General features: G+C 30.2%; 2 protein-coding genes across 2 annotated transcripts, besides 14 other annotated features; both read right to left on the bottom strand.

The window, feature by feature from the left end:
* Positions 1-580: a mobile genetic element.
* Positions 581-3,824: 3,244 nt separating this feature from the next.
* Positions 3,825-4,163, bottom strand: TVAGG3_0137870 (uncharacterized protein; the record flags this gene model as incomplete). The annotated part of the gene is made up of 1 exon (XM_051224184.1): positions 3,825-4,163. The coding sequence occupies one exon, from the start codon at positions 4,161-4,163 to the stop codon at positions 3,825-3,827; it is 339 nt and encodes a 112-aa protein (XP_051109170.1).
* A 1,200-nt stretch (positions 4,164-5,363) lies between these two features.
* Positions 5,364-5,401: a mobile genetic element.
* Positions 5,364-5,401: a terminal%2Cinverted (terminal inverted repeat of Banshee-A3 transposon ID:TVAGG3_0137860).
* Positions 5,402-6,002: 601 nt separating this feature from the next.
* Positions 6,003-7,061: a mobile genetic element.
* A 682-nt stretch (positions 7,062-7,743) lies between these two features.
* Positions 7,744-7,780: a mobile genetic element.
* Positions 7,744-7,780: a terminal%2Cinverted (terminal inverted repeat of Banshee-A3 transposon ID:TVAGG3_0137840).
* Positions 7,781-8,465: 685 nt separating this feature from the next.
* Positions 8,466-8,499: a terminal%2Cinverted (terminal inverted repeat of MuDR-4N1_TV transposon ID:TVAGG3_0137830).
* Positions 8,466-9,361: a mobile genetic element.
* Positions 9,362-12,606: 3,245 nt separating this feature from the next.
* Positions 12,607-12,945, bottom strand: TVAGG3_0137820 (uncharacterized protein; the record flags this gene model as incomplete). The annotated part of the gene is made up of 1 exon (XM_051224183.1): positions 12,607-12,945. The coding sequence occupies one exon, from the start codon at positions 12,943-12,945 to the stop codon at positions 12,607-12,609; it is 339 nt and encodes a 112-aa protein (XP_051109169.1).
* Positions 12,946-14,146: 1,201 nt separating this feature from the next.
* Positions 14,147-14,184: a mobile genetic element.
* Positions 14,147-14,184: a terminal%2Cinverted (terminal inverted repeat of Banshee-A3 transposon ID:TVAGG3_0137810).
* Positions 14,185-16,526: 2,342 nt separating this feature from the next.
* Positions 16,527-16,563: a mobile genetic element.
* Positions 16,527-16,563: a terminal%2Cinverted (terminal inverted repeat of Banshee-A3 transposon ID:TVAGG3_0137800).
* A 685-nt stretch (positions 16,564-17,248) lies between these two features.
* Positions 17,249-17,282: a terminal%2Cinverted (terminal inverted repeat of MuDR-4N1_TV transposon ID:TVAGG3_0137790).
* Positions 17,249-18,144: a mobile genetic element.
* Positions 18,145-18,652: the final 508 nt, after the last annotated feature.

Genomic DNA, 18,652 nt, shown 5'->3' with positions numbered 1-18,652 from the left:
CAGGAGCCCCAAGGCTCCCAATCATTACGAAAGGGAGCCTCAGGGCTCCTGAGAATCCATCAGTAGAGGCCTTTTCATTTGGCCTCTGCTGATCAAAGATTCGGCGAAGCCATTCTTCGTCTCAGGAGCCCCAAGGCTCCCAATCATTACGAAAGGGAGCCTCAGGGCTCCTGAGAAACCTCTTTGAGAAGGTTTTCTTTAAGAAAACCTTCTCAAAGATGATTGTCAGCATTCACTCAAAATCTACCAAGAGTTTCAAAGTTTCAAATCTATCTGAAATGAAGCTTTGAATCTCTTGTATATCTAATTGTAGAGGTACCTTTTCAAAATGTCTTCTATTGATTAAATTTAATCAGTAAAAGTCATTTTGAAAAGGTACATCTCTATAATTGCTATTGAGCATTCACTCTTGGAACCTTGGAGCTCTTGTGTAGTGCATGAAAACTCCAAGATTCTAGAATAAAACATATATCATAGACATAATTTCTTCAAATATAATTTAAGGTTATTTTTTAAAAAATTAGAACAGCGTAATTTAAGGTTATTGAAAAGTGACACTTGACAAATTTATCCCGCACTCTTCAAAAATAAGGAAATTTTGATAAATATCCTCATCGCTATTATCATAAAAGATTCAATATCCCTTTCGATATTTAATGACAAATTTGAAAAGGTGTTTGAAATTCTTTCGGATTTTGTTGAATTTAACCCAAAATTTATTATTAATTGTTTACAAGAAATTTTATTTAACTCTTCTTGTAAAGAAAACTTTGCCAATATTTTGAATGCATTTGAAAATTCCGAGCTTAGAATATATTTGGATGAATGCGAAGATGAAATCGATCCTGAAATTTTTGACTCTCTCAAAAATATGTATTCAATTTTAAATGAATCTAATTCTCATCAATAATAACATATGAATAAAAAATAAATGGATTTAATTTTTTTTTCAGTTTCAATAGATTACAGTTATTTTTATTTTCTACAATATCTCATTACCAAATCGTTTTAACTCTTTGTATATCAAAGAATAATAATAAGTGACCTGTAATAACCATACTCATAATGGATTAGACCTCAAATTATTTAAAATGTCAATTCAATATTATTAAATTACAATTTCTTTTATTCTAATAGATTTTAACTAGCCAATCATGATTACAAATATTGTAGCCTTCATTAACTCATAATATCGAAGAATATAACTTATATTCATGGACAATTTGTGATTAATTTCCAATAATATATAAAACCGACTCAAATTAATCATGTTGGCATTAGCGCGCATCGATGCTCAATCTACCTGTAGTATTATAAGCTTATATTCCTATTTTTCAGCATTAAAATTGTGAATTACGTAATTTTGTCATAGTTTTACGTAATTTTAATTTTTTTTGATAAGAAAAAAATGACTTTAAGAAAAAACGAGATCACTCATAATCTTTTTCTCAGAAAACTGCAGAGTATACAACAAATGTACTCAAACGTGCATTAAGCACAATACCTGGTCCCCATTTCGCTCTATGGACCGATAATGGTACAAAAAATAAAGAAAAATTGCAAAAACGTTCCCACTTTTTGAGAGGGATGTTTTGCAAAATAATTTTATGGACATCTCTGGAAAGTTTCATTTCAGTTTGATAATATATCCAACACCTATATAGAAGAGCCTTGCTGATTTGACCTGAAAGAGCGAAAGTTAGTTTTTTGATTTGAAAACCCTGCAATTTAATATTGTTAAGGACTCAATGTAGAAATATGATATAATATCATGTAGAGATCAATCATCTTCCAAAAATCTTCTATGTATGAAAGAAAAAAATTTGCAAAACGTACCTCTCAAGAAGTGGGAACGTTTTGCACACTCTCGAAAATAAAACACAATTTCATTAATTATTATGCGAAAGGGGAATTGAACATATTTTTATTCAACCAGATAATCCTCAGGCCAACAGATTTCGCAAAGAGAATTTCCCCAAACAGTAAGATTTTTCAAAAAAAAGAAATATAATGCGAAGAATTAAGATTAATCACCGAAAAAACAACTGATTTTACTTACTTTAATGATTTTGAAGATATGCAAATTATCAGGAAGAAAGCTCAATATAACAAATAAAATAATATTCTAATTTGCAAGAATGGGTTTAATGACTACGCACAAATACATAGCCTCATACATATCAACAAAGGTCTTGGGTCTCCGAGGTTCTCAATTTCATCAGAAACCGCTATATGATAACCAAGCTTACTCAGATCTACACATAAATACATAGCCTCATACATATCAACAAAGGTCTCTCTACTCTTAAGTTCCAATTCCCAAAATTTTATTTTTATATTTATTGGCAAAAGGTAAAAGTTCCAAATTATCGTATCGTTAATTTTTAATTTGCTTTCAAATTATATTTTTTGTACTTACGTTCAATTTTTATTTTTAATAAATTATTTATATTAAAATTTCGAAATATTCATAAATACATTCAATTCATATAATAATAGTCAATATCATCGTTTTGAGAAGATCAGATCCTACACAAAAACCATGGAGAGGATTGTATTTTCAATGTATGCCTCTGGTCGAGCACTAAAAGCAAAAGCTAGACAGTTTTTAACCTGTATAATAAAAATGTATCATATATCTTTTTGGAAAATAAAAACAAATTTTTATTTATTCAATATTATATAAAAAGGTGTTGATATTGCAGGTTTTTCAGTATGTTTTCCATCCCAATAAAACTCAATATTAATCGATATATCTGAAAAATACGAGGTGTCAAAGTGGTGAATTTCACCTCACTTCGTTTTGCTCCATTAAATTGACTCAATTTCATCCCTTTGCTGAGAATTTTTGTATTTGGAGGATAATAATCTAAATAATTCGAAATATTTGTTACAATAACTATCAGTGCTTGATTTAATGTTTGAATTTGATTGCTTCAAATTGCGCAATTTTAAGTAATTCGGCGTCAGATGTTAATTTTTTGCAAGAAGAATTAAATATATATGTGGGATTTGGTATTGCGTTTGATGTTTTGTTTGTTAATTCGTTGGATAAGGCTTTATCTGGGTTCCACGGATGAATACCATACTGATGCATTGACTTAATCACAAGCATCAATTAAAATTCTTACAATTTTTAACCTTGGTTTTGGGGTATTTGATAAATTATCTTGCTCATATGTGTAAAGCGGAACATATTTTAACCTGTTATTCTTTGATCTCAAAGATGCTGCACATCCTACATCAAATAACTGGAGAACTACTGTGCAGTAAGCTGGAAATGTCAAGAGTTCAATTCTGAAGAGACTCAAAAGTTTGCAAGTAAAATAACTTACTCGGCTGATATGATTATCACCGAATACGATATTATGCTGAGCTGCTGTGATAGCATCAAGACTTGAGCGATATCTCTGGATTTCGATAATAAAAGTTAAATTAAAGATATCCCATATCTTCTTTGTCATCCATCCATAAGATTGTCCTGTAAGGAATGCTCTCACGGAGCGGAGTTCCTGTGAACAATTTTATATTCCTGGAACAATAATAAATGGTTTCATCCGGTATCCTTCAGAATTATATGGGAAGATACTAGTAACAAGCACAAATTCATGCTCTTCTTTGGTTAAAGGAGGGTTGCTTTCAGTGCAGATAACTTTGTAACGCTTTGATGAAGCAGAGATGTTTCATAAATACTCCACTTATTCCATGGATCAATTCCTGCCGTATACTGAAATTAATGTAAGAAGTTAGCAACTGTTGCTGTGTTACAGTACTTTGCTCGTTTTTCCTCATTTTCTTTTGAGCTTTTGATCTCAATGTTGAGATCAGAGCAAACTCTGTTTAACCATGATCTTGAGGGGAGATATACTTCTAGCGAAGTAAACAATTCTTTTTCCTCTTGTTGGAAATTCGTCTGGATGAACAAGGCCAGCTAGATATAAAGCTCTGCTGTATCTATACTCCAGTAATTCGTAGGCAATCTGATAAGCTTCGATTACCTTTTCACATGCAAGACCTTTTGCTCTTTGATTGATTTCACCATAAAAATCAAGTAATTCGACCTCTGAAAGATACGATGGTTCTCCACCATTACATGTGGTTGTCCATACATTTTCCGCAATTGTATGTCGCAACTCTGCAGTTATTGAATCATCGCGTTCCATGTGAAATTCATCTTTGTTATCAGTGTAGCACTTTTTGTTTAGTCTTCTTTTGAAGATTTTACGTTGAATACGAGACAAAACTGCTTTTTCTCAATGAAGTTTACATTTGGCTTTAATGTAATTAAGACTTTTCATGTCACTTTTTGTAAAGTTCATTTTCGGTACGGAACAAATGCATATATTAATGCATTAATTCTAAATGTAATAAATTTTGTATCTTTGAAAATTTCAAAGTTAAAAAAAATTGGACTAATATTATTCGTCTTCAAATGTACTATGCAAATTAAAGTTTTTGGGCTATGGATTCTGTGGGATAAGATTATTGAAATTTTGGATGTTCCTCGAATTGGCCAGAGATTCGAGTGTCAATGCCTTGTTCCATAACATAGTAATTGTGTTTGTGACTGAGCATATTTTTTTCTAAAATATAGAGATTAAAATTGTAAAAATCTTCATTTAAGGAGTTCCTGTTAAATGATTGTGACTTGATTATATTTGTGTCGTTTTTGGTAGTCTCTTTATTCGATTTTGATGAATTTATGTTCGAAATTCGGTATTTAACTAATAAGATTCAGAGTAAAACACTGGAAATCGGATATTCTCTATGCCAATGAACTGGACAATCTGTGTGTTTGGGAGGTGAAATTCCAAATTTTTTTGAAATCCCGAAAATGAAGATCAACCCTTTATTTTTGATTAAGATATTTTACAATTTCAGATTTTTTTGAATACTTTTGATTCGGTTTTGTTAAAAGCATATCAGCTAACTTGTTTTAAAAATCACATATTTTTATGTGGTAAGACGAAATGATGGAAGTGAGGCATATCTCAATATTTTCACCAGATCTTCAGGCATTTAGCATGGATATATAATTGTTATCATGATTTGTATTTAGTAATATTATTTAATCCAACTTATCAAAGCTAAACAAGATAAGAAATGCGTTTTAATTTTTTTTTCAAACAAAATTGAACAAAAAATACACTTAGAAGATATATTTCTTTAAGTTATTTATAGTAATGGAAATAATATGGTATATCTATCATTAACATATAAGCAGATCATACCTCTCTTGTGCCATGCAATTATGAATTAAGAATTTTGTAAATTCAACTGTATATAATAATCTTTTAATTGAAAAACATCATCAGACCAAGAGATGTTAATCATGTGCATCTAATATAATTGTTTTTGTCTAGTGTTGAAAACAGAAATTCATCAAAAGTGACACCTCAGAAAAGCTATAATATTGAATTTTTGGAACTTTTGATAGAGCACGTTTTTAAATATTAATTAAAGTAAATGTATATTTCGTAAAGATTCTTTTTAATAAAAAATAAAATTTTGAAGAAGAACACAAAATCTTCTGAAAAATAATATCACATAAACTCATATTATTTTCTAATATATAACTATTTTATATAAAAATCAAATTCAATGATCTTAAAAGCGAAGGATAAACCTCAAAATTTACGAATATAATGAGTGGGAATATAATGCTTATCTATCATAAAACCATATGAAATATCAATTTTTGCTTTACGCCTAATTTTTGACGACAATTAGCAAAAAATGTTAAATGTTAACACTCAGTCCATTTGAATATGAAAAATAAAATTGACTTTGATTAAATGTTTTTATTTATCATGCAATTCTTCTTGCGACCAAAGATTTGAATAAAATTTCAAAAAATAAGATAGCTTAAAAATAATATACGGTAGTGTTTACTAATAGATGAATAGTATATAAATTCTATTAAAATGGATTTGATCCAAAAAGATATATAAAATTTGATCATAAATAAAATTGTTTAGAAGTCATTTAAAATGATGTAATTATTCAAATTTTGCTAAAACCCATTCCTCTTTGATATATAACTCCCATTTTTGCATTTCTGGCTCGTACCAAAATTTTGAAACTTCGAATAATTCGTTAGGAGTGTAATTACTATTCGTTTTTGGATTAATATCGAGAGATAAATGTGGTGTATTGTTGTATTTTTCAATGAACTGCTGAACTGAGTCCTTGATTTGTTGAATATCATCCAACTCGTCTGGCAAAAACTTTTCTAAGCTTGGCCACAGGCGCTCCACCTTGCCGTTCTGTCTTGGCATATACGGCAAGGTGTGCTTCCAAACTATTCCGTTTTCCTGCATAACCTGGCCGAATTCACCGCGGTTTTCACCGCCGTTATCGGTCCAGATGCAGTAAGGGATAAACTCCTCTAAAAGTTTTCTTAAAATATTCGCTGTTGAGTTGGAAGACTTGTTTTTCAATAATTTAGTTTTGAGAACTTTACGTGTCATATCATTCAATATGGCAAAGAATGGAAAAGAAACATTACCGTGAAGGTAATGAATATCGCAGTGCCATATCAAATTCTTTGATATGGCACGATATTTGGTAGGTGGATCTGCTGGTTTGTAATCTCTTTTTGAAGATAAACCTGATTCCATCATAAATTTTTCCACTTGATGAGGCTTTATTTTTTGTAAATTGTCAAAAATTTGATCTTTTGTCAAATCTTCTATATTTTCAAATTCTTTTGCAATTTCTTCTTTTTCTTTCTCACAATCGGGATTTTGAACAATATTTTGAAACCTTTTAATCAATAAATAAGTTTTTGAAATTCCTCCTTTATATTGTGAAACACAAGAATTAATTAATTGTTTTTGTTCAAATGTTGGTGGATTTGGTTTTCTGCCGCGACTAACTTTTGGTAATTCGATTTCTTGAAGTTGAAATGCTCTTCTTATTGTATTTTCGGCAACATTCAATTTAATTTTACCATTTTCCAATTCAACTTCCTTTCCCACACTTTTGTAATATTCACCTTCTTCTATTCTTCTTTTAGCTTCAAATAGCCATTCTCTGTTTATAGATTTGGCAGTAGTCATAAAAGTGGTCCTTCTTTTGTGATAAGATTCAAATTTGAATGTGGATGATAAATAAAAATCAAAAATAATTGTTATAATTTAATGAAGAAGTAATTTAAAACGATTTTATTTATGATCAAATTTTATATATTTTTTTGGATCAAATCCATTTTAATAGAATTTATATACTATTCATCTATTAGTAAACACTACCGTATATTATTTTTTAAGCTATCTTATTTTTTGAACTTTTATTCAAATCTTTGGTCGCAAGAAGAATTGCATGATAAATAAAAACATTTAATCAAAGTCAATTTTATTTTTCATATTCAAATGGACTGAGTGTTAACATTTAACATTTTTTGCTAATTGTCGTCAAAAATTAGGCGTAAAGCAAAAATTGATATTTCATATGGTTTTATGATAGATAAGCATTATATTCCCACTCATTATATTCGTAAATTTTGAGGTTTATCCTTCGCTTTTAAGATCATTGAATTTGATTTTTATATAAAATAGTTATATATTAGAAAATAATATGAGTTTATGTGATATTATTTTTCAGAAGATTTCATTCTATATGCCTATGAAAAGTACTCTCAAAACTAACTTTTTCCTAATTATAATTAAATCTAGAATATTGTATTATGCTTAGTGTTATTTCATTTTTCTCATTCAATTTAGAATTTACAAATGTCAAAAATTGAGAGCTGTCACTTTTGATGAATTTCTGTTTATTACATAGCATTAATAAAAAAATCATTTGTTCTGATTAATATTTATCCAATAATAATATATATTCATTTTTGAATTTAATTAGCTTTTTTAAAGCTTAATATTTAATAATATTATTATTCAACATTCTTAATAAATATAGATATATGCTTTATGTCTAATATATGTTTTGTAGAAATTTCGAGGAAATATCAAGGTTTCAACATCACTTCACTTCCACCATTTCGTCTTACGAAAGTTTAATTGTATGATTAAATACTTGGGCCATTCTAATATTTCATCTTTTTGAAATCGATTTTGCTCAATAGGATATGTATTAAAATATTTTTCCAATGCATCCAATAAATTATCCGTGCCATTTATTGATATATCAAGAAAGTCGTTTTGTTTTGTTTCTATCGGGGTAATACGATGTGAAAAGTGACAAAAATATACTATGATTTATATTTCATTGTATAATAAAGTCGAGAAGGGAGTCCTAACCTTAAGAAAGGGCTCTCTTCTCGACTTTCTGCTGCAATCTCACTCGAATTGCGCGTATATACTGCTTCTTTCATTAGAAGTAGTATATACGCGCAACAATATGCCATGGCAAGTGCACTTGTCGCCACTTTTAATGTTTCTCAAATGCAATGCGGGAAGGAGTGGCAATATAGTACTTGGGTAGTTGTGGAGTTATGTGTTAGGAGAGGGAACAGGACAAATTTGCCACACGGCACTTTTTTTTAAAAAAAATTAATGGAGCGGAGCGATACTCTGCTGCAGGAGCCCCAAGGCTCCCAATCATTACGAAAGGGAGCCTCAGGGCTCCTGAGAATCCATCAGCAGAGGCCTTTTCATTTGGCCTCTGCTGATCAAAGATTCGGCGAAGCCATTCTTCGTCTCAGGAGCCCCAAGGCTCCCAATCATTACGAAAGGGAGCCTCAGGGCTCCTGAGAATCCATCAGCAGAGGCCTTTTCATTTGGCCTCTGCTGATCAAAGATTCGGCGAAGCCATTCTTCGTCTCAGGAGCCCCAAGGCTCCCAATCATTACGAAAGGGAGCCTCAGGGCTCCTGAGAATCCATCAGTAGAGGCCTTTTCATTTGGCCTCTGCTGATCAAAGATTCGGCGAAGCCATTCTTCGTCTCAGGAGCCCCAAGGCTCCCAATCATTACGAAAGGGAGCCTCAGGGCTCCTGAGAAACCTCTTTGAGAAGGTTTTCTTTAAGAAAACCTTCTCAAAGATGATTGTCAGCATTCACTCAAAATCTACCAAGAGTTTCAAAGTTTCAAATCTATCTGAAATGAAGCTTTGAATCTCTTGTATATCTAATTGTAGAGGTACCTTTTCAAAATGTCTTCTATTGATTAAATTTAATCAGTAAAAGTCATTTTGAAAAGGTACATCTCTATAATTGCTATTGAGCATTCACTCTTGGAACCTTGGAGCTCTTGTGTAGTGCATGAAAACTCCAAGATTCTAGAATAAAACATATATCATAGACATAATTTCTTCAAATATAATTTAAGGTTATTTTTTAAAAAATTAGAACAGCGTAATTTAAGGTTATTGAAAAGTGACACTTGACAAATTTATCCCGCACTCTTCAAAAATAAGGAAATTTTGATAAATATCCTCATCGCTATTATCATAAAAGATTCAATATCCCTTTCGATATTTAATGACAAATTTGAAAAGGTGTTTGAAATTCTTTCGGATTTTGTTGAATTTAACCCAAAATTTATTATTAATTGTTTACAAGAAATTTTATTTAACTCTTCTTGTAAAGAAAACTTTGCCAATATTTTGAATGCATTTGAAAATTCCGAGCTTAGAATATATTTGGATGAATGCGAAGATGAAATCGATCCTGAAATTTTTGACTCTCTCAAAAATATGTATTCAATTTTAAATGAATCTAATTCTCATCAATAATAACATATGAATAAAAAATAAATGGATTTAATTTTTTTTATCAGTTTCAATAGATTACAGTTATTTTTATTTTCTACAATATCTCATTACCAAATCGTTTTAACTCTTTGTATATCAAAGAATAATAATAAGTGACCTGTAATAACCATACTCATAATGGATTAGACCTCAAATTATTTAAAATGTCAATTCAATATTATTAAATTACAATTTCTTTTATTCTAATAGATTTTAACTAGCCAATCATGATTACAAATATTGTAGCCTTCATTAACTCATAATATCGAAGAATATAACTTATATTCATGGACAATTTGTGATTAATTTCCAATAATATATAAAACCGACTCAAATTAATCATGTTGGCATTAGCGCGCATCGATGCTCAATCTACCTGTAGTATTATAAGCTTATATTCCTATTTTTCAGCATTAAAATTGTGAATTACGTAATTTTGTCATAGTTTTACGTAATTTTAATTTTTTTTGATAAGAAAAAAATGACTTTAAGAAAAAACGAGATCACTCATAATCTTTTTCTCAGAAAACTGCAGAGTATACAACAAATGTACTCAAACGTGCATTAAGCACAATACCTGGTCCCCATTTCGCTCTATGGACCGATAATGGTACAAAAAATAAAGAAAAATTGCAAAAACGTTCCCACTTTTTGAGAGGGATGTTTTGCAAAATAATTTTATGGACATCTCTGGAAAGTTTCATTTCAGTTTGATAATATATCCAACACCTATATAGAAGAGCCTTGCTGATTTGACCTGAAAGAGCGAAAGTTAGTTTTTTGATTTGAAAACCCTGCAATTTAATATTGTTAAGGACTCAATGTAGAAATATGATATAATATCATGTAGAGATCAATCATCTTCCAAAAATCTTCTATGTATGAAAGAAAAAAATTTGCAAAACGTACCTCTCAAGAAGTGGGAACGTTTTGCACACTCTCGAAAATAAAACACAATTTCATTAATTATTATGCGAAAGGGGAATTGAACATATTTTTATTCAACCAGATAATCCTCAGGCCAACAGATTTCGCAAAGAGAATTTCCCCAAACAGTAAGATTTTTCAAAAAAAAGAAATATAATGCGAAGAATTAAGATTAATCACCGAAAAAACAACTGATTTTACTTACTTTAATGATTTTGAAGATATGCAAATTATCAGGAAGAAAGCTCAATATAACAAATAAAATAATATTCTAATTTGCAAGAATGGGTTTAATGACTACGCACAAATACATAGCCTCATACATATCAACAAAGGTCTTGGGTCTCCGAGGTTCTCAATTTCATCAGAAACCGCTATATGATAACCAAGCTTACTCAGATCTACACATAAATACATAGCCTCATACATATCAACAAAGGTCTCTCTACTCTTAAGTTCCAATTCCCAAAATTTTATTTTTATATTTATTGGCAAAAGGTAAAAGTTCCAAATTATCGTATCGTTAATTTTTAATTTGCTTTCAAATTATATTTTTTGTACTTACGTTCAATTTTTATTTTTAATAAATTATTTATATTAAAATTTCGAAATATTCATAAATACATTCAATTCATATAATAATAGTCAATATCATCGTTTTGAGAAGATCAGATCCTACACAAAAACCATGGAGAGGATTGTATTTTCAATGTATGCCTCTGGTCGAGCACTAAAAGCAAAAGCTAGACAGTTTTTAACCTGTATAATAAAAATGTATCATATATCTTTTTGGAAAATAAAAACAAATTTTTATTTATTCAATATTATATAAAAAGGTGTTGATATTGCAGGTTTTTCAGTATGTTTTCCATCCCAATAAAACTCAATATTAATCGATATATCTGAAAAATACGAGGTGTCAAAGTGGTGAATTTCACCTCACTTCGTTTTGCTCCATTAAATTGACTCAATTTCATCCCTTTGCTGAGAATTTTTGTATTTGGAGGATAATAATCTAAATAATTCGAAATATTTGTTACAATAACTATCAGTGCTTGATTTAATGTTTGAATTTGATTGCTTCAAATTGCGCAATTTTAAGTAATTCGGCGTCAGATGTTAATTTTTTGCAAGAAGAATTAAATATATATGTGGGATTTGGTATTGCGTTTGATGTTTTGTTTGTTAATTCGTTGGATAAGGCTTTATCTGGGTTCCACGGATGAATACCATACTGATGCATTGACTTAATCACAAGCATCAATTAAAATTCTTACAATTTTTAACCTTGGTTTTGGGGTATTTGATAAATTATCTTGCTCATATGTGTAAAGCGGAACATATTTTAACCTGTTATTCTTTGATCTCAAAGATGCTGCACATCCTACATCAAATAACTGGAGAACTACTGTGCAGTAAGCTGGAAATGTCAAGAGTTCAATTCTGAAGAGACTCAAAAGTTTGCAAGTAAAATAACTTACTCGGCTGATATGATTATCACCGAATACGATATTATGCTGAGCTGCTGTGATAGCATCAAGACTTGAGCGATATCTCTGGATTTCGATAATAAAAGTTAAATTAAAGATATCCCATATCTTCTTTGTCATCCATCCATAAGATTGTCCTGTAAGGAATGCTCTCACGGAGCGGAGTTCCTGTGAACAATTTTATATTCCTGGAACAATAATAAATGGTTTCATCCGGTATCCTTCAGAATTATATGGGAAGATACTAGTAACAAGCACAAATTCATGCTCTTCTTTGGTTAAAGGAGGGTTGCTTTCAGTGCAGATAACTTTGTAACGCTTTGATGAAGCAGAGATGTTTCATAAATACTCCACTTATTCCATGGATCAATTCCTGCCGTATACTGAAATTAATGTAAGAAGTTAGCAACTGTTGCTGTGTTACAGTACTTTGCTCGTTTTTCCTCATTTTCTTTTGAGCTTTTGATCTCAATGTTGAGATCAGAGCAAACTCTGTTTAACCATGATCTTGAGGGGAGATATACTTCTAGCGAAGTAAACAATTCTTTTTCCTCTTGTTGGAAATTCGTCTGGATGAACAAGGCCAGCTAGATATAAAGCTCTGCTGTATCTATACTCCAGTAATTCGTAGGCAATCTGATAAGCTTCGATTACCTTTTCACATGCAAGACCTTTTGCTCTTTGATTGATTTCACCATAAAAATCAAGTAATTCGACCTCTGAAAGATACGATGGTTCTCCACCATTACATGTGGTTGTCCATACATTTTCCGCAATTGTATGTCGCAACTCTGCAGTTATTGAATCATCGCGTTCCATGTGAAATTCATCTTTGTTATCAGTGTAGCACTTTTTGTTTAGTCTTCTTTTGAAGATTTTACGTTGAATACGAGACAAAACTGCTTTTTCTCAATGAAGTTTACATTTGGCTTTAATGTAATTAAGACTTTTCATGTCACTTTTTGTAAAGTTCATTTTCGGTACGGAACAAATGCATATATTAATGCATTAATTCTAAATGTAATAAATTTTGTATCTTTGAAAATTTCAAAGTTAAAAAAAATTGGACTAATATTATTCGTCTTCAAATGTACTATGCAAATTAAAGTTTTTGGGCTATGGATTCTGTGGGATAAGATTATTGAAATTTTGGATGTTCCTCGAATTGGCCAGAGATTCGAGTGTCAATGCCTTGTTCCATAACATAGTAATTGTGTTTGTGACTGAGCATATTTTTTTCTAAAATATAGAGATTAAAATTGTAAAAATCTTCATTTAAGGAGTTCCTGTTAAATGATTGTGACTTGATTATATTTGTGTCGTTTTTGGTAGTCTCTTTATTCGATTTTGATGAATTTATGTTCGAAATTCGGTATTTAACTAATAAGATTCAGAGTAAAACACTGGAAATCGGATATTCTCTATGCCAATGAACTGGACAATCTGTGTGTTTGGGAGGTGAAATTCCAAATTTTTTTGAAATCCCGAAAATGAAGATCAACCCTTTATTTTTGATTAAGATATTTTACAATTTCAGATTTTTTTGAATACTTTTGATTCGGTTTTGTTAAAAGCATATCAGCTAACTTGTTTTAAAAATCACATATTTTTATGTGGTAAGACGAAATGATGGAAGTGAGGCATATCTCAATATTTTCACCAGATCTTCAGGCATTTAGCATGGATATATAATTGTTATCATGATTTGTATTTAGTAATATTATTTAATCCAACTTATCAAAGCTAAACAAGATAAGAAATGCGTTTTAATTTTTTTTTCAAACAAAATTGAACAAAAAATACACTTAGAAGATATATTTCTTTAAGTTATTTATAGTAATGGAAATAATATGGTATATCTATCATTAACATATAAGCAGATCATACCTCTCTTGTGCCATGCAATTATGAATTAAGAATTTTGTAAATTCAACTGTATATAATAATCTTTTAATTGAAAAACATCATCAGACCAAGAGATGTTAATCATGTGCATCTAATATAATTGTTTTTTGTCTAGTGTTGAAAACAGAAATTCATCAAAAGTGACACCTCAGAAAAGCTATAATATTGAATTTTTGGAACTTTTGATAGAGCACGTTTTTAAATATTAATTAAAGTAAATGTATATTTCGTAAAGATTCTTTTTAATAAAAAATAAAATTTTGAAGAAGAACACAAAATCTTCTGAAAAATAATATCACATAAACTCATATTATTTTCTAATATATAACTATTTTATATAAAAATCAAATTCAATGATCTTAAAAGCGAAGGATAAACCTCAAAATTTACGAATATAATGAGTGGGAATATAATGCTTATCTATCATAAAACCATATGAAATATCAATTTTTGCTTTACGCCTAATTTTTGACGACAATTAGCAAAAAATGTTAAATGTTAACACTCAGTCCATTTGAATATGAAAAATAAAATTGACTTTGATTAAATGTTTTTATTTATCATGCAATTCTTCTTGCGACCAAAGATTTGAATAAAATTTCAAAAAATAAGATAGCTTAAAAATAATATACGGTAGTGTTTACTAATAGATGAATAGTATATAAATTCTATTAAAATGGATTTGATCCAAAAAGATATATAAAATTTGATCATAAATAAAATTGTTTAGAAGTCATTTAAAATGATGTAATTATTCAAATTTTGCTAAAACCCATTCCTCTTTGATATATAACTCCCATTTTTGCATTTCTGGCTCGTACCAAAATTTTGAAACTTCGAATAATTCGTTAGGAGTGTAATTACTATTCGTTTTTGGATTAATATCGAGAGATAAATGTGGTGTATTGTTGTATTTTTCAATGAACTGCTGAACTGAGTCCTTGATTTGTTGAATATCATCCAACTCGTCTGGCAAAAACTTTTCTAAGCTTGGCCACAGGCGCTCCACCTTGCCGTTCTGTCTTGGCATATACGGCAAGGTGTGCTTCCAAACTATTCCGTTTTCCTGCATAACCTGGCCGAATTCACCGCGGTTTTCACCGCCGTTATCGGTCCAGATGCAGTAAGGGATAAACTCCTCTAAAAGTTTTCTTAAAATATTCGCTGTTGAGTTGGAAGACTTGTTTTTCAATAATTTAGTTTTGAGAACTTTACGTGTCATATCATTAATATGGCAAAGAATGGAAAAGAAACATTACCGTGAAGGTAATGAATATCGCAGTGCCATATCAAATTCTTTGATATGGCACGATATTTGGTAGGTGGATCTGCTGGTTTGTAATCTCTTTTTGAAGATAAACCTGATTCCATCATAAATTTTTCCACTTGATGAGGCTTTATTTTTTGTAAATTGTCAAAAATTTGATCTTTTGTCAAATCTTCTATATTTTCAAATTCTTTTGCAATTTCTTCTTTTTCTTTCTCACAATCGGGATTTTGAACAATATTTTGAAACCTTTTAATCAATAAATAAGTTTTTGAAATTCCTCCTTTATATTGTGAAACACAAGAATTAATTAATTGTTTTTGTTCAAATGTTGGTGGATTTGGTTTTCTGCCGCGACTAACTTTTGGTAATTCGATTTCTTGAAGTTGAAATGCTCTTCTTATTGTATTTTCGGCAACATTCAATTTAATTTTACCATTTTCCAATTCAACTTCCTTTCCCACACTTTTGTAATATTCACCTTCTTCTATTCTTCTTTTAGCTTCAAATAGCCATTCTCTGTTTATAGATTTGGCAGTAGTCATAAAAGTGGTCCTTCTTTTGTGATAAGATTCAAATTTGAATGTGGATGATAAATAAAAATCAAAAATAATTGTTATAATTTAAATGAAGAAGTAATTTAAAACGATTTTATTTATGATCAAATTTTATATATTTTTTTGGATCAAATCCATTTTAATAGAATTTATATACTATTCATCTATTAGTAAACACTACCGTATATTATTTTTTAAGCTATCTTATTTTTTGAACTTTTATTCAAATCTTTGGTCGCAAGAAGAATTGCATGATAAATAAAAACATTTAATCAAAGTCAATTTTATTTTTCATATTCAAATGGACTGAGTGTTAACATTTAACATTTTTTGCTAATTGTCGTCAAAAATTAGGCGTAAAGCAAAAATTGATATTTCATATGGTTTTATGATAGATAAGCATTATATTCCCACTCATTATATTCGTAAATTTTGAGGTTTATCCTTCGCTTTTAAGATCATTGAATTTGATTTTTATATAAAATAGTTATATATTAGAAAATAATATGAGTTTATGTGATATTATTTTTCAGAAGATTTCATTCTATATGCCTATGAAAAGTACTCTCAAAACTAACTTTTTCCTAATTATAATTAAATCTAGAATATTGTATTATGCTTAGTGTTATTTCATTTTTCTCATTCAATTTAGAATTTACAAATGTCAAAAATTGAGAGCTGTCACTTTTGATGAATTTCTGTTTATTACATAGCATTAATAAAAAAATCATTTGTTCTGATTAATATTTATCCAATAATAATATATATTCATTTTTGAATTTAATTAGCTTTTTTAAAGCTTAATATTTAATAATATTATTATTCAACATTCTTAATAAAATAAGATATATGCTTTATGTCTAATATATGTTTTGTAGAAATTTCGAGGAAATATCAAGGTTTCAACATCACTTCACTTCCACCATTTCGTCTTACGAAAGTTTAATTGTATGATTAAATACTTGGGCCATTCTAATATTTCATCTTTTTGAAATCGATTTTGCTCAATAGGATATGTATTAAAATATTTTTCCAATGCATCCAATAAATTATCCGTGCCATTTATTGATATATCAAGAAAGTCGTTTTGTTTTGTTTCTATCGGGGTAATACGATGTGAAAAGTGACAAAAATATACTATGATTTATATTTCATTGTATAATAAAGTCGAGAAGGGAGTCCTAACCTTAAGAAAGGGCTCTCTTCTCGACTTTCTGCTGCAATCTCACTCGAATTGCGCGTATATACTGCTTCTTTCATTAGAAGTAGTATATACGCGCAACAATATGCCATGGCAAGTGCACTTGTCGCCACTTTTAATGTTTCTCAAATGCAATGCGGGAAGGAGTGGCAATATAGTACTTGGGTAGTTGTGGAGTTATGTGTTAGGAGAGGGAACAGGACAAATTTGCCACACGGCACTTTTTTTTAAAAAAAATTAATGGAGCGGAGCGATACTCTGCTGCAGGAGCCCCAAGGCTCCCAATCATTACGAAAGGGAGCCTCAGGGCTCCTGAGAATCCATCAGCAGAGGCCTTTTCATTTGGCCTCTGCTGATCAAAGATTCGGCGAAGCCATTCTTCGTCTCAGGAGCCCCAAGGCTCCCAATCATTACGAAAGGGAGCCTCAGGGCTCCTGAGAATCCATCAGCAGAGGCCTTTTCATTTGGCCTCTGCTGATCAAAGATTCGGCGAAGCCATTCTTCGTCTCAGGAGCCCCAAGGCTCCCAATCATTACGAAAGGGAGCCTCAGGGCTCCTGAGAATCCATCAGTAGAGGCCTTTTCATTTGGCCTCTGCTGATCAAAGATTCGGCGAAGCCATTCTTCGTCTCAGGAGCCCCAAGGCTCCCAATCATTACGAAAGGGAGCCTCAGGGCTCCTGAGAAACCTCTTTGAGAAGGTTTTCTTTAAGAAAACCTTCTCAAAGATGATTGTCAGCATTCACTCAAAATCTACCAAGAGTTTCAAAGTTTCAAATCTATCTGAAATGAAGCTTTGAATCTCTTGTATATCTAATTGTAGAGGTACCTTTTCAAAATGTCTTCTATTGATTAAATTTAATCAGTAAAAGTCATTTTGAAAAGGTACATCTCTATAATTGCTATTGAGCATTCACTCTTGGAACCTTGGAGCTCTTGTGTAGTGCATGAAAACTCCAAGATTCTAGAATAAAACATATATCATAGACATAATTTCTTCAAATATAATTTAAGGTTATTTTTTAAAAAATTAGAACAGCGTAATTTAAGGTTATTGAAAAGTGACACTTGACAAATTTATCCCGCACTCTTCAAAAATAAGGAAATTTTGATAAATATCCTCATCGCTATTATCATAAAAGATTCAATATCCCTTTCGATATTTAATGACAAATTTGAAAAGGTGTTTGAAATTCTTTCGGATTTTGTTGAATTTAACCCAAAATTTATTATTAATTGTTTACAAGAAATTTTATTTAACTCTTCTTGTAAAGAAAACTTTGCCAATATTTTGAATGCATTTGAAAATTCCGAGCTTAGAATATATTTGGATGAATGCGAAGATGAAATCGATCCTGAAATTTTTGACTCTCTCAAAAATATGTATTCAATTTTAAATGAATCTAATTCTCATCAATAATAACATATGAATAAAAAATAAATGGATTTAATTTTTTTTATCAGTTTCAATAGATTACAGTTATTTTTATTTTCTACAATATCTCATTACCAAATCGTTTTAACTCTTTGTATATCAAAGAATAATAATAAGTGACCTGTAATAACCATACTCATAATGGATTAGACCTCAAATTATT

This window comes from Trichomonas vaginalis, chromosome IV (assembly GCF_026262505.1).
Source record: "Trichomonas vaginalis G3 chromosome IV, whole genome shotgun sequence".
Lineage (NCBI taxonomy): Eukaryota > Parabasalia > Trichomonadida > Trichomonadidae > Trichomonas > Trichomonas vaginalis.
The sequence above is the reverse complement of the archived record's forward strand: the minus strand, read 5'-3'. Positions and strand labels throughout refer to the sequence as shown.